The sequence below is a fragment of the Podarcis muralis genome, chromosome 3, assembly GCF_964188315.1.
Source record: "Podarcis muralis chromosome 3, rPodMur119.hap1.1, whole genome shotgun sequence".
Classification (NCBI taxonomy): Eukaryota; Metazoa; Chordata; class Lepidosauria; order Squamata; family Lacertidae; genus Podarcis; species Podarcis muralis.
This window is the reverse complement of record NC_135657.1, coordinates 56,231,090-56,244,443: the sequence shown is the minus strand read 5'-3', so window position 1 is coordinate 56,244,443 and position 13,354 is coordinate 56,231,090. Positions and strand designations below refer to the sequence as shown.

The 13,354-nt window shown below is 44.0% G+C and overlaps 1 protein-coding gene across 1 annotated transcript in view; it reads left to right on the top strand.

The window, feature by feature from the left end:
• Nucleotides 1–13,354, top strand: part of MTHFD1L (methylenetetrahydrofolate dehydrogenase (NADP+ dependent) 1 like) — a 107,921-nt gene that overhangs the window by 73,861 nt on the left and 20,706 nt on the right. The window contains exons 25-26 of the mRNA XM_028723667.2: nt 7,169–7,276; nt 7,677–7,829. Of these exons, the coding sequence (XP_028579500.2) occupies nt 7,169–7,276; nt 7,677–7,829 (261 nt within the window). The remainder of the gene's footprint in view (nt 1–7,168; nt 7,277–7,676; nt 7,830–13,354) is intronic.

Sequence of the window (13,354 nt, the reverse complement as noted above, 5' to 3'; positions counted from 1 at the left end):
ATTTGCTGAAGGTACACATCATAACCTCACTTCCAAATTCTTTGGCTTAAGGCCAAATGAAGAACAGTTTTGTAGCATGTTTCTCTTCAACCAGACCTTTGGTTGATTAATATTCTATGTCGTTTAAAATGTGTTTGTGTGAGGGTGTGTGGGGTTATTGGTTTGTTTTGTTCTTGATCTTGTTCTTAAAAAATGTAGTTTGTGTTTTTATTTTTGTATTTTTATGTTGTGAGCTGCCTGAGATTTTTGAATGAAAGGCAGTATACAAATTTAATAAAATAATAATAAACAACAATAATGATTCCATGCAGAAATGTCCTGCCGGCCTAATTGAAAGAAACAAGATGTTTGGATGCTTAAATATTTGAATTTAACTCAAAGTGCATGTAAACTTTTTCTAATGGGCAAAGATTGTAAAATATCATAGTCTCCAAGCAGCATAGAGGTAGGGGGCATTATGAAAAGTTTTTGTTGTGTTGGGACTTGATAATTTATAGTTTTGTTTTAAAACTGGTGGTGCTCACCATCTCTTTAAAAACAAACTGCAAAATGTATTTATGTGGACATTAAATATAAGGCCAATTTTTATCAGCACAGTCTGACTCCAATTACTAGGTCATATGTTCAGTAACATTTTGTTTTGTTTTAAATGAATTGGTCTTGAGTGATGCTAGCAATTTGTACTGATCTGACTGCCTGTTCTGTTCACGTTATTTAATTTGTCGCTCATGCTGTTTACAGTCAGTAGCTGGTGCCACAGAGCTGACTTTTAAGAGTCAGTTCTTTAACTAATCCTTGTTGGACAGGCACTTGTTTAGCTGAGGCTTATAACCTTTCACTGTTTATAAGCTTGGCAAACGTGGCGTAATTTGGCCCATTTTTCAGTACAGTGGTACCTCGGGTTGAGAACTTAATTCGTTCTGGAGGTCCGTTCTTAACCGGAAACTGTTCTTAACCTGAAGCACCACTTTAGCTAATGGGGCCTGCTGCTGCCGCCGTGCTGCCAGAGGACGATTTCTGTTCTCATCCTGAAGCAAACCTGAGGTACTATTTCTGGGTTAGCGGAGTCTGTAACCTGAAGCGTCTGTAACCCGAGGTACCACTGTAGTGCATACCTGAAGCATGCTAGCATCAGCGACTTGAGCTTTAAGATGTTTTGCACTTCTTCAGTCCTATCTGATTCAGATTTTGCAAGATCTTCTCTCAAAGTGGCATTTGTTTGAAACCACATAGCTGCAGTCATCCATGCAACTCCAACTGCAGCAGAGGGTTGTTTGCCTTTCTGTGATTTATATTCCTTACAGAGGTTTAGCAAGCCCTGTCATTTGAACTTGACCATAATGTTGTCACTGATCACCATGGGTTTGGAGCTAATGTTTTTCTAATTTAGATGTATCTTCATTGATACCCAACAGAAGGGACCGGAGTTCCCGGCTTCATCCATAGTGTATATAAGCTTGCTTAAGTTCAGTTCCTCCTATTTCTGACAGTTCCAGTTGTGAATCTGGCACCATGAGTCCCTGGGGTTTAAGGTCATATTCTGTACTGCCTGTGGCTAGTGATCCCTTGACCCAAATGCCTTCTATATTTGTGGGTGGAGATCCTTCAGTCCTACTGCCATTTCTACCAGCTGGCAGCCCCTAGGCTTTATTTGCAGCAGAAGAAGCAGTATTCCTTAATCCTTTATAGATTTGTTTTCTGCATTGACATGTATTTTAGTATCCTAAAGTCGATTAAAGTTATTGCCAAAGATGGTTTAAAAATTGGTAGGGCTATTAGGGCTATATAATGTGATTTTGGACCTGTATCTCACCTGTAGCTGAGTTGAGTTGTCCATCGCCCATTCAGATATTTTTTTTATTTGTTAACTTTCTCTGCTCTAAATATGTTATCGTAGAGATTGAAATCAAATATAATTTAAGCCTCATCACCCTTATGTGACTACTTTTATCAGGAAGATTTCGGCAAATTTCTCATATATATATATATATATTTTAAAGTTTTGCAAAGTAGACAGTAGAGCAGCAAGGAACTCTGAACTACAAGTAGGAGCTTTCTGAGAAAAGACAGTGGAATGTTTTCTTTCCTTACAACTTTTCGTTCTTGGCTGTATCCAGAGTGCAATCAAAAGTTACATTAATGAGGATGTTTTGCATTTCTTCCCCTTCATTCGCAATGACAGCTGACATGGAGGTATTGTAACAAGAGTCACAATTTTATGATGGCAAACTCTGCCAGCTGGAATACTCTCCTTGGGTCCAGGTTGCCAGGATTTATATCCAAGCTATTCATGAGGTATTATCTCAGACATTCATTATATTGTACTGTACTTGATGGCATCCATGAAAACGCCTGAAATCCAGCATGTGACACCAGCCTATCCAGTTTAACCACAATAAGCACGTAACTTGTGATTCAAAAAATGTCTTGAGGCATGGATTTCATTAAGCCCATTTCCTATAGTTACCATGTAAAGAACAAAGCTTACAAATGCCAGTTCTAGTTGATTCCCTGAGCTGGTTTTATTTGTGCTACTCATGGCTTGTTGTAGTCTCCACTGACAGATTTTATATTTACAAGTTAGATTTGTAAGGGCAGTCCAGGACCTCCAAACACACTGCCCAGGCGTGGGCACTTTGGTGCTGCTCATGCAGCAAAAAACAACATGGGAGGCAGCAGTTACGAGTGACTGGTCTCTGCAGCCACAACAGGCACTGTGATTCTCCAGTGGCTTAACTTCATATATATCACCACTGTCTGTAGGCCTTTATATGGGGATGCTAGTAAGATCTTTATTGGTAACTCATGAACTAGAAGGATGATTGCCATAAAGAAGGCTGATCGCCGAAGAATTGATGCTTTTGAATTATGGTGCTGGAGGAGACTCTTGAGAGTCCCATGGACTGCAAGAAGATCAAACCTCTCCATTCTGAAGGAAATCAGCCCTGAGTGCTCACTGGAAGGACAGATCGTGAAGCTGAGGCTCCCATACTTTGGCCACCTCATGAGAAGAGAAGACTCCCTGGAAAAGACCCTGATGTTGGGAAAGATGGAGGGCACAAGGAGAAGGGGACGACAGAGGATGAGATGGTTGGATGGTGTTCTTGAAGCTTCCAGCATGAGTGTGATCAAACTGCGGGAGGCAGTGGAGGACAGAAGTGCCTGGCGTGCTCTGATCCATGGGGTCACGAAGAGTCGGACACGACTAAACAACAACAACAACACAAACTAGATTTTGTTGAGCCATATTTGTATCCGGCTATTTAGAAATGCAGGTGATAGTACTTAAAATGACATCAATTGCTTATTTTCAACACAAAAGCATTGAAATAAGATTATTATCAATAAAATAGCTTAAGATCTTCAAGCAGACATAGGGTTAAGTATTAGGAGCAGTTTCTTAAAAGATATGTATTACAGAGGCTGAGATGAAATAGGGGACACATTTTACAAATATTTTTGTTCAGTAAAATAAGCCTTTTCACTTTTGGTTCCTTCCTGAACCCAATTACTTGCTGCTTCAGCATGATTTTGTTTGTTTAAAAAATTGCCCATTACAGTGTTGTCATTTGATGTGTTAGATTTGACTACAAGACAACCTCATAATTTCTAGGGAAACTGATTTTTAACTCCTTCACCCCCAAAGAAACAAACAAAAGTGCTAAAGTGAGAGCTACCCACAATTAGGGTAGTTAAGCCAGTGTGCAAAAGGTCTATTTCTGTGAAACATTTTGGGCTCCCCAAAGGTCCCTCTTAGAGCCCAAAGTGTTTACTTCCAAACATTTTGCTCAGCCCTAAAAAAAATAATAGATGAAGTTATTGGATTTAAAAGGATCAATTTAAAGAATATTATCAAACCTTGCATCTTTCAGCATACTTGAAAGTGACAAATCTTCCAAGGGACACAATTTCAAGTTCACAAAAGAAAAGAAAAATATTTCTGAGTGAGTTTAATTATCCTCCTCCTCTTAGGACCAAAAAACATAAGAAGTTAAGTGAATCTTTGCTTCAGAGCAAATTGCATCTGCTAGACTTGTGTGTTCCCTAATGGTATCAGAGCAGGAGTAGGGGAAGAATTTAACCCTTTCCCTGCTCTTCTCCTGAGAAAATTCCTCTTCTGAAGCTGGCATTTGGTTTGGGGGAAATTCCTCACTGGCAGCAATGATGACAATGGTCAATCCATTACCCTCGTCATCCAATCCATACCCTGTCACTATGCTGACAGGCCTTGCCAGCATAGTGACACACAGCAGGTAAAGATAAACGGAGAGGATAGGATGTGAATGGAAAATGAACGCAAAGAGGGGGAAATTATCTGATGCCTCCACGGGTATTTCTTTAAGCAATTTTGTGGTTTTTATTCGAATGCATGTTTGAGGAGGGAATGGGAATTTCTCTGTTGAAAAGCAATGTGATAATGAGGTTTCTTCTCAAATTGGATAATGATCAGGTTAAGCCCTGTCATTTTACAGGAAAGCAATGAAGCATTATGTTTCTTTGGTACTTTTAATCGAAGGGATCCTGTAAGTGCTTTACAGGCATAAGTGCAGCAATCAAAGCTTGTGCAGCATGAGCTGGTCACAGTTTGATCAATGCACTATTGATTTCAAAGGCATCCTGCTGTAAAATCCCCTCTGCTATGAGGATCAGGCTTTCACTATAGTGTCTCCTTAATCACAAAATGAAATGTAGCTGAGGTAACTGCTGTTACGTGGCCAGGGGGCGGGGAAAGAGGAGCCTTGCTTGTGTTAACTCGTACCTGTGTTCCGATTTTTCATTCATCCTTTTATCCTCTTTTCCTATGGGGGTGGGCATTTATTCTCATTTCTATCCCAGTTCATTTCAAAGTGGTTGACAAACTTGCAATAAAAAGGAAGTACCTATATAATAAAATACTATATATAGTTAAATATATATGAGTTAAAATTACCTTACACTTGCTTAAGCACAGCTGTTGTAAGCCAGTCTAGCTAAGAAGGCCTTACAGGCAACATTATAAGCGGAGGACAGTCCTCTCTTTAGTCCTGTCCCAAGTCCATTTTAAAGATGAACCATAAGAAGAAAGAGCAGAGGTGAAGTTTTTCACTTGTTCATAAACAATCTAGAGTTAGGGGTGAGTGAGGTGACCAAGTTTGTTGATGGTCCTACATTGTTCAGGGTCATTAAAACAACAAGAGACTGTGAAGAGTTCTAGAAGAACCTCTCCAAACCCAATGAATTGGTGGACAAAATGGCAAATGCAATTCAGTGTAAAGTTATGCATGCCAGGGCAATAAGACTTAAATTCACATATATTCTTAAGGGGTTTGAACTGGTGGAGACTGACCTGGGATGAGACCTTGGGATTGTAGTTTGATGAAGATGTCACCCCAGTGTGCAGCAGCTGTGGGGGAAAAGGCAAATTCAGTGCTAGGGATCATTAGAAAATGATTTTCTGGAGTACAGTGGTTACTCTGGTTACGAACTTAATTTGTTCCGGAGGTCCGTTCTTAACCTGAGGTACCACTTTAGTTAATGGGGGGTCCTGCTGCCACTGCCGCTGCGCTAGGATCTCTGTTCTCATCCTGCATTCAAAAGCCCTCCGGGACGCGCTGCGTTTCTCCGCTCTCCCGGGAAGGCAGGCAGGGGGGAGCAAAGACTTTTGCCCCCCGCTGGCCTTCAGAAGAGGTCCAGGACCTCTTCTGAAGGCCGGCGGGGGGCGAAAGTCTTTGCTCCCCCCCTGCCTTCAAAAGCTGTCCGCCCAGGCTTCGCGGACCTCTCCGCAAGCAGCGGCAGCGCTGCCGCTGCTTGCGGAGAGTTGCCGGCATGCCAACCCTGGGCGCGCCGAGATCAGCGTGCCCAGGCTTCGCAGACCTCTCCGCAAAAAGCGGCAGCGCTGCCGCTGCTTGCGGAGAGATGCCGGCATGCTGAAGCCTGGGCGCGCCGAGATCAGCGCGCCCAGGCTTCGCGGACCTCTCCGCAAAAAGCGGCAGCGCTGCCGCTGCTTGCGGAGAGATGCCGGCATGCTGAAGCCTGGGCGCGCCGAGATCAGCGCGCCCAGGCTTCGCGGACCTCTCCGCAAAAAGCGGCAGCGCTGCCGCTGCTTGCGGAGAGATGCCGGCATGCTGAAGCCTGGGCGCGCCGAGATCAGCGCGCCCAGGCTTCGCGGACCTCTCCGCAAAAAGCGGCAGCGCTGCCGCTGCTTGCGGAGAGATGCTGGCATCCTGAAGCCTGGGCGCACCGAGATCAGCGCGCCCAGGCTTCGCGGACCTCTCCGCAAAAAGCGGCAGCGCTGCCGCTGCTTGCGGAGAGATGCCGGCATGCTGAAGCCTGGGCGCGCCGAGATCAGCGCGCCCAGGCTTCGCGGACCTCTCCGCAAAAAGCGGCAGCGCTGCCGCTGCTTGCGGAGAGATGCCGGCATCCTGAAGCCTGGGCGCGCCGAGATCAGCACGCCCAGGCTTCGCGGCCCCGCCCCCGGCATCGGGACATGGTCCCGATGGCGGGCGGCGGGGGGAGGCGTTCCCGCCCGTCCACCGGCATCGGGGCATGGTCCTGATGGCGGGCGGCGGGGGGAGGCGTTCCCGCCCCACCGCCCGGCATCGGGGCATGGTCCGGGGCTTTTAAATTGCCCCGGAACAGCGGAGAAGTCCCCCGCTGTCCCGGGGCTTTTTAAAATGCTGGCGGGCGACAGCGGAGGCTTCGCTCCCGCCCGCCAGCATTTTAAGATCGCCCCGACAGCGGAGAAGTCCCCCGCTGTCCCGGGGCTTTTTAAAATGCTGGCGGGCGACAGCGGAGGCTTTGCTCCCGCACGCCAGCATTTTAAGATCGCCCCGGACAGCGGAGAAGTCCCCCGCTGTCCCGGGGCTTTTTAAAATGCTGGCGGGCGACAGCGGAGGCGCTTCCCCGCTGTCCCGGAGATTTCCCTATGGGCTTTCGTCTTGCGAAGCAAGCCCATAGGGAACTTCGTCTTGCGAAGCGCCTCCAAAACGGAAAACCCTTTCGTCTAGCGGGTTTTCCGTCTTGCGAGGCGTTCGTCTTGCGGGGTACCACTGTATTAGCATTGAATTATGTACATTTTCTTGGGCAATATAAAATGTTGAAATAATTATCTTGAAATAATTATCAGGAGAGTGTCTTAAGACTCTTGGCAATGTGCGTTAACATTCTGTCATCCTTTTTGTTTCCACAGCTTCCCATTGTTGAAAAAATAAGGATGATAGCACAGAAAATCTATGGAGCAGAGGATATAGAGCTGTCTCCTACAGCACAATCTCAGATAAATCGTTATACTCAGCAGGTAAAAACAATAAAGGTGTATGCTGTGGGATATATTGTAGGGGTCACTCCCCGCTGTTTTATAAATTGCGTATATATTTTTGGAAGATGAATGAGAACTATCTAGTTTGTAGTGAGGGCTTCTAATGTTCTGGGTACAAGAGATCCAGTTCATACAGTTCACAAGCATGAAAAGCATGTGTGATGCAGCATGTGCATACACATTCATTGGGCCACAAAAAACTATGCATGGGCCCAAGTTCTTTTTGTACACTCCATTAATTTTTACTAGTCATAGAATTTAGCTATATTCATTGAAGAATGTTATTTTGGCACAGGATCTTGGAAGGAGTGTTGTTCCTTCATTACAGCGTACATACAAACTTGACAGTAATCTGTCCTTTCCATTTGTCATTTGTCAGGGATTTGGAAATCTCCCAATTTGTATGGCAAAAACTCACCTGTCCCTCTCTCACATGCCTGAGAAGAAAGGTGTCCCCACTGGCTTCATCCTGCCTATTAGTGATGTGAGAGCCAGTATTGGAGCTGGTTTCATTTATCCACTGGTGGGAACGGTGAGTAGGGTCCACTTCATTCTCAATCTGTGCCTTAGCTGTTATGTGCTTTGAAGATCTTCCTGGGAGCTCTTGATATAAAGGAGTATAGAAATTCATAAAATATAAATAGCAATACGACACCACCTATCAGAAAGTGCCTTAGCCTGCAAGTTACACCAGTACATTGTAATCTCAACGTATATGGACTAGGATCTAAAGAAGTGTAAAATTTGTTTCACAAACCCAAATGGGCTTTTCGACTTCAAACAGCAGTTACCAGATGCTGCTTTTGAAACTGCGGGGAGAGCAATTTCTGATGATGATGATGATGATGATGATGATGATGATGATGGTAATAATAATAATAATTTATACCCGACCCATCTGGCTGGATTTCCCCAGCCACTCTGGGTGGCTTCCAGCAAAATATTAAAATACAATAATTCATCAAAGCGTCCCTAAACAGGGCTGCCTTCAGATGTCTTCTAAAAGTCAGATAGTTGTTTATTTCTTTGGCATCTGATGGGAGGGCATTCCACAGGGCGTATAATAATAATTTATTTCTCGAGGATCAGTTGTAAAGGGAAGAATTCAGCTGGGCCAGCTCACAAGGCTTCCTTGTGGGATCCTGTCCATTTCTTTTAGCTTGAGAAAACTGCTCATGTAAGCTTTTCATCCTTTACAAAACATTTAGCATATAAAGGTAAAGGTAAAGGTACCCCTGCCCGTACGGGCCAGTCTTGACAGACTCTGGGGTTGTGCGCCCATCTCACTCAAGAGGCCGGGGGCCAGCACTGTCCGGAGACACTTCTGGGTTACGTGGCCAGCGTGACAAAGCTGCATCTGGCGAGCCAGCGCAGCACACGGAAACGCCGTTTACCTTCCCGCCAGTAAGCAGTCCCTATTTATCTACTTGCACCTGGGGGTGCTTTCGAACTGCTAGGTTGGCAGGCGCTGGGACCGAGCAACGGGAGTGCACCCCGCCGCGGGGATTTGAACCGCTGACCTTTCGATCGGCAAGCCCTAGGTGCTGAGGCTTTTACCCACAGCGCCACCCGCGTCCCTATTTAGCATATATGTTCCCCTTTTAAAGTTTCAGACTGATCTTGTTGCTCTCATCGATTGATTTATTTTTTATACATTCCTTGGCACTGATTATTTCTAATTGGAAGACCTCTTATGTAGCCGTGCTAGAAATGGAACCCAGGCACCAAGCAAAAACGTAAAAAGAGAGTGCTCTTGCAGTGTTATCTCATTATCCCAGAGTACAAGCCGGCTTCCTCACATTAGCAACACATTGGGGAGCGACTGAGAGTATCTGACTTATTGTTCTGCATTACCAGTGAAAGGGAGCAAGGAAGGAAGTGATTCCTGACTCGATGTGTTTTTGGAGTTCAGGAAATTCCGTCATGAGGACTCTCTGGCCTTGGGGGTGTGCTTTCGATGTACACGATCAGGAAACATTCCTTTCACCACAAGCACAGTAAATTGTTAACATTTCCGCAGAGGGAGGTAATCCATAATGTGACTTCAGCCCTTTTGTGCACTCCTGGGAAATGTGTTCATGTTTCGTGGAATGTTATGAGCAAGTTGAAATGCTGAATTACTACTAAGCCTCACTGAAGTCACAGGGATATGAGCTGGCCAAGTCTAGCCCCTTCTATGCCCACACAATGCACTTTTGGCTGTCAGACCTGCTTTTATAAGCTAGATGTGAGGAGGAATTAATGATATTCTGGCATATTCCTGTAATGCATAAATTTAAAGCAACCTATAATCTTGGAACTTCCTTTATAATAAACAGTACTTGCTTTACTTCTTCCCGCAGTGGGAATTCCGTGTGCAATGGGGAAGTCTTTTTATGAAAAAAATGTACCAGGCTTTATCAGAGGAAGTAGGCAGTAAAACTGGGGGGGGGGGGGTTAATTAACACTGGCATGACTTTTATCTCTTCTCCCTTTGACCCTGATCACGGCACTACCATATACTCGCAGGTGGACTGTTGAGATCATGGCTTGGCTATAGAGAGAACAGGCAGGAAGCCTTGTTGAGTGTGTTTAGGAAACTGGTGAGGTCATTGGTGAGTTATGTTTGGGTGGAGAATCACTGGATTCTCTAGTGCATGCAAACAGAGTCATCTCCGCCCAAAAGTTATTGCAGCTTTGTATTTTCCCACATTTTCTGTTAATCTGCTTTTGTGATGGTGGTGTATTCCATACAGTACTTAAGTATGCAACTTTGGCTTACTCTTGTGACAGCACTCATTAAAGACAAGGCAGGGCTGTATTCTGTATAGGGGCAAGATAAACATTTCACTGTACCAGCTTTTGAAGTCACTCTTATCAAGCCAATTTTACATCTCTAGTTGGGAGAAACCCCAGGACAGATTTTGGGTGTGGAGAGGGAGGGGGAAAGTTCCATTGTGCAAGCCAGAGTGTTTGTGCTAACAGGACAGCTTTGTTGCGTACAACCCAAATATTTTATCAATAGGGAACCAATAAAATGCATTGCATTAAATCCTTAGTGCAATGAAGTGTAGCTGCTTAAACTGTACACTGATGTTCCAGCACTTTAATGCTATTCTGGTTTTATAGTGAAGGTACACAAGGCCATAAACTGTGGGAGCTAAGTAAGTCTGGTCAATGCTTGGATATCTGCCTTTGGTTACCTAATAGAAGAAAGGCAAACTATCAATGTAATTAAAATTTTATATATAACAAAATATTAGGAGACTGTTCATTGTACCCTACTTAGTCATGTTTTACTGACACAAAAGGGTAAGGAATGGTTTTTTAAAAAAATAGTATTTCAGCAATCTATTTTCTGTTCAAATGTTATCTATTAATGTTTACTGATGCATCAGTTTAGAATAGATTGTTTATTAGCCAAAGTATTAACTATATTTGTTAAAACAGGAGAGCGAAAATGAGCATCTGCTGGTTAAAATGTTTCCTTGTAATAATCTAAGGAGTGGAAAAGATTGTCCCTTTTTGTTGCAAGTATACTTAAGCGTTTCTCTGTAAAAGATCTTTCTTTTCAAAGCATGCCACCAAACATCTATATAGTGCAGAATACCAGGAGGGCCCAGAGGTGACAAAGTCCCTTGCTTACCAGCCATGCAGTTTAAGTGCACGCTCCACTGCCTACACTTTAATGCAAAAGACTGGCTTGGTAGCACACTGTGGATTGAATTCAACATAGCGCTAAGGTGATTGTTCAGTCAGGCAAGCATAACCCAACTGTTCTTGGGGTTCTCCTGACCCTCCACAGCAGATTTGGAAAGTGGGGGAGGGAGGGGGGCAAGTCCTGCTGTGCTAGGGGGGACTGTTGCGCTGGCTTCTACTAGTGCAATGATTTAGTTGAATATAGCCCTATGTTTTCACTATCGCTTTCTCAGTGTGCAATCTGATCAGATATCTCAACTTGCTTCCATGCTGCTTGCCCCAAAGTTGGTAACTGAGAACACATTGCTATAATGCGTGTATGTGTCATTATTTTCCTCTTGAAAACTTGTCAGCTGAAAAACGTGCTCTGAATGACAAGATGTTCATTTGTGCACTTGAGAGAATTGTAAAAATTGAGGGGGAATTCTATAATTGGAGAAGTTGTATAGTTAGTTGTGTTTGGATGTGTGAAAACTTTCTCATAATAACCTTAAGCACAATGGTAAAGTAGGCTTTATTTCAGTATAATTGCATTATAAAGGTCATTTGCACTGAGTCCAATAGGAAAACAGTATTCTCATTTCCTGCTTTACATTCCAGACTACTTTCAGTTGATTCTGACAATTGGTTCTAATTATATAATGTGTTAGGGTAGCATACATGTTTATTATTTAATCGCCATGTGTACTGTACTATTCAGTGCAATATTTTTGCATATGTTGGGCTTTATTAATACTGTATTGTTGTAGTAGATGGGAAAAAGTCCCACAGCTAGCTAGCAGCACTTTATAATATAATAACAATGCTTCCCACCCCCCACCCCGTAGCTGTTTTGGCAGCTGGTGGTAGTTTAATTTTGATAAGTTTGACATAAAGAATGGAATGTGTTCATTTTTGGAGGCCAGAAATATCAGAGGGAAAGTTTAAGGGGAAATGAGACAATGACACACTCCGACTTTGGGCACTGAAGTTTTGTTCATTCTCTCCTCCAGAACATTTTAAAATTCTTATTTACTGATAGGCAATGTACAATGTACAAAGGGACATGGGTGGCACTGTGGGTAAAAGCCTCAGCGCCTAGGGCTTGCCGATCGAAAGGTCGGCGGTTCAAATCCCCGCGGCGGGGTGCGCTCCCGCTGCTCGGTCCCAGCGCCTGCCAACCTAGCAGTTCGAAAGCACCCCCGGATGCAAGTAGATAAATAGGGACCGCTTACTGGCGGGAAGGTAAACAGCGTTTCCGGGTGCTGCACTGGCTCGCCAGATGCAGCTTTGTCACGCTGGCCACGTGACCCGGAAGTGTCTCCGGACAGTGCTGGCCCCCGGCCTCTTGAGTGAGATGGGCGCACAACCCCAGAGTCTGTCAAGACTGGCCCGTACGGGCAGGGGTACCTTTACCTTTACTTTAATGTACAATGTCTGTGGCAGCATGGGCTGCTCTGTTACTTGCAGTGCAAAAGCAACTTTGAACCAGAATTGCAGTGGAATTCGTTGACTATCCACAAGAATATGTCTAAATTAGAATGGGAGGAATCCATCATGAGGAAGTAACAATATAGGCGGGGGAAGCATACTTTTAACATACTTGCCCTTTTAGAAAACCTGGCACCTTCATTATATACCTTTAGGCACTGGGCAAAAACTTTTCCTTTATAACCAGGCCTTTGGCCTTGAACTATCTGTGGCCTTTTAGAAGTGGGTGGGATGATGCTTTTAATGTTGGTTTTCATGTATCTATGTGGGATTGGGGGGGGGGGGTTGTTTGCTTGTAAGTTGCTTTGGGTTGCCTTGAGCAAGAAAGAACGACTAACAAATGTGGTAATAATAATAATCCATCCTAATAGTCCAGCCTCCACTGGTGTATATACTATTTTGCCAGTTACCAATCCAGAGCTTCTCATACCCATGAGGTCTGGCTGCTTTATTCTACTGGTCATATCTTATTACTTGTTCTCCATTCTCTTACAGTCAGGAAAACTGTCAGCTCACATTCCTTATCTAATCCATTGCTAGAAAGTTTTGGCATGCCTTTGTACTGATGTGAAGGCTTTCCTTTCCTCAGGAGAGTCCCTCTTCTTGCTTTTTTCATTACTAGCCAGCCATCTTTGCTCTTATCCAGATCATTCAGAAAGGAATGCAAGGAGGGAGTATTACAAAGTGGAAAGGGGCTATTTTCAGAGTTTCATGGAACTATCTGAAAAATAAATGCCTGTAGGAAGAAAAGAAAATGTTAACCCTGGTTTATCATTTCCCACTTTAATATATAAAAGTGATTCTAATTCTGTTGTACAGTAAGGTACTAGAACTTGTAGACCGTGGAGCTCCTGCTTCCATGTGGAGGTGCTGTCTGCTTGCAGGCCATTGTGCTAGTTGTCTGTCACT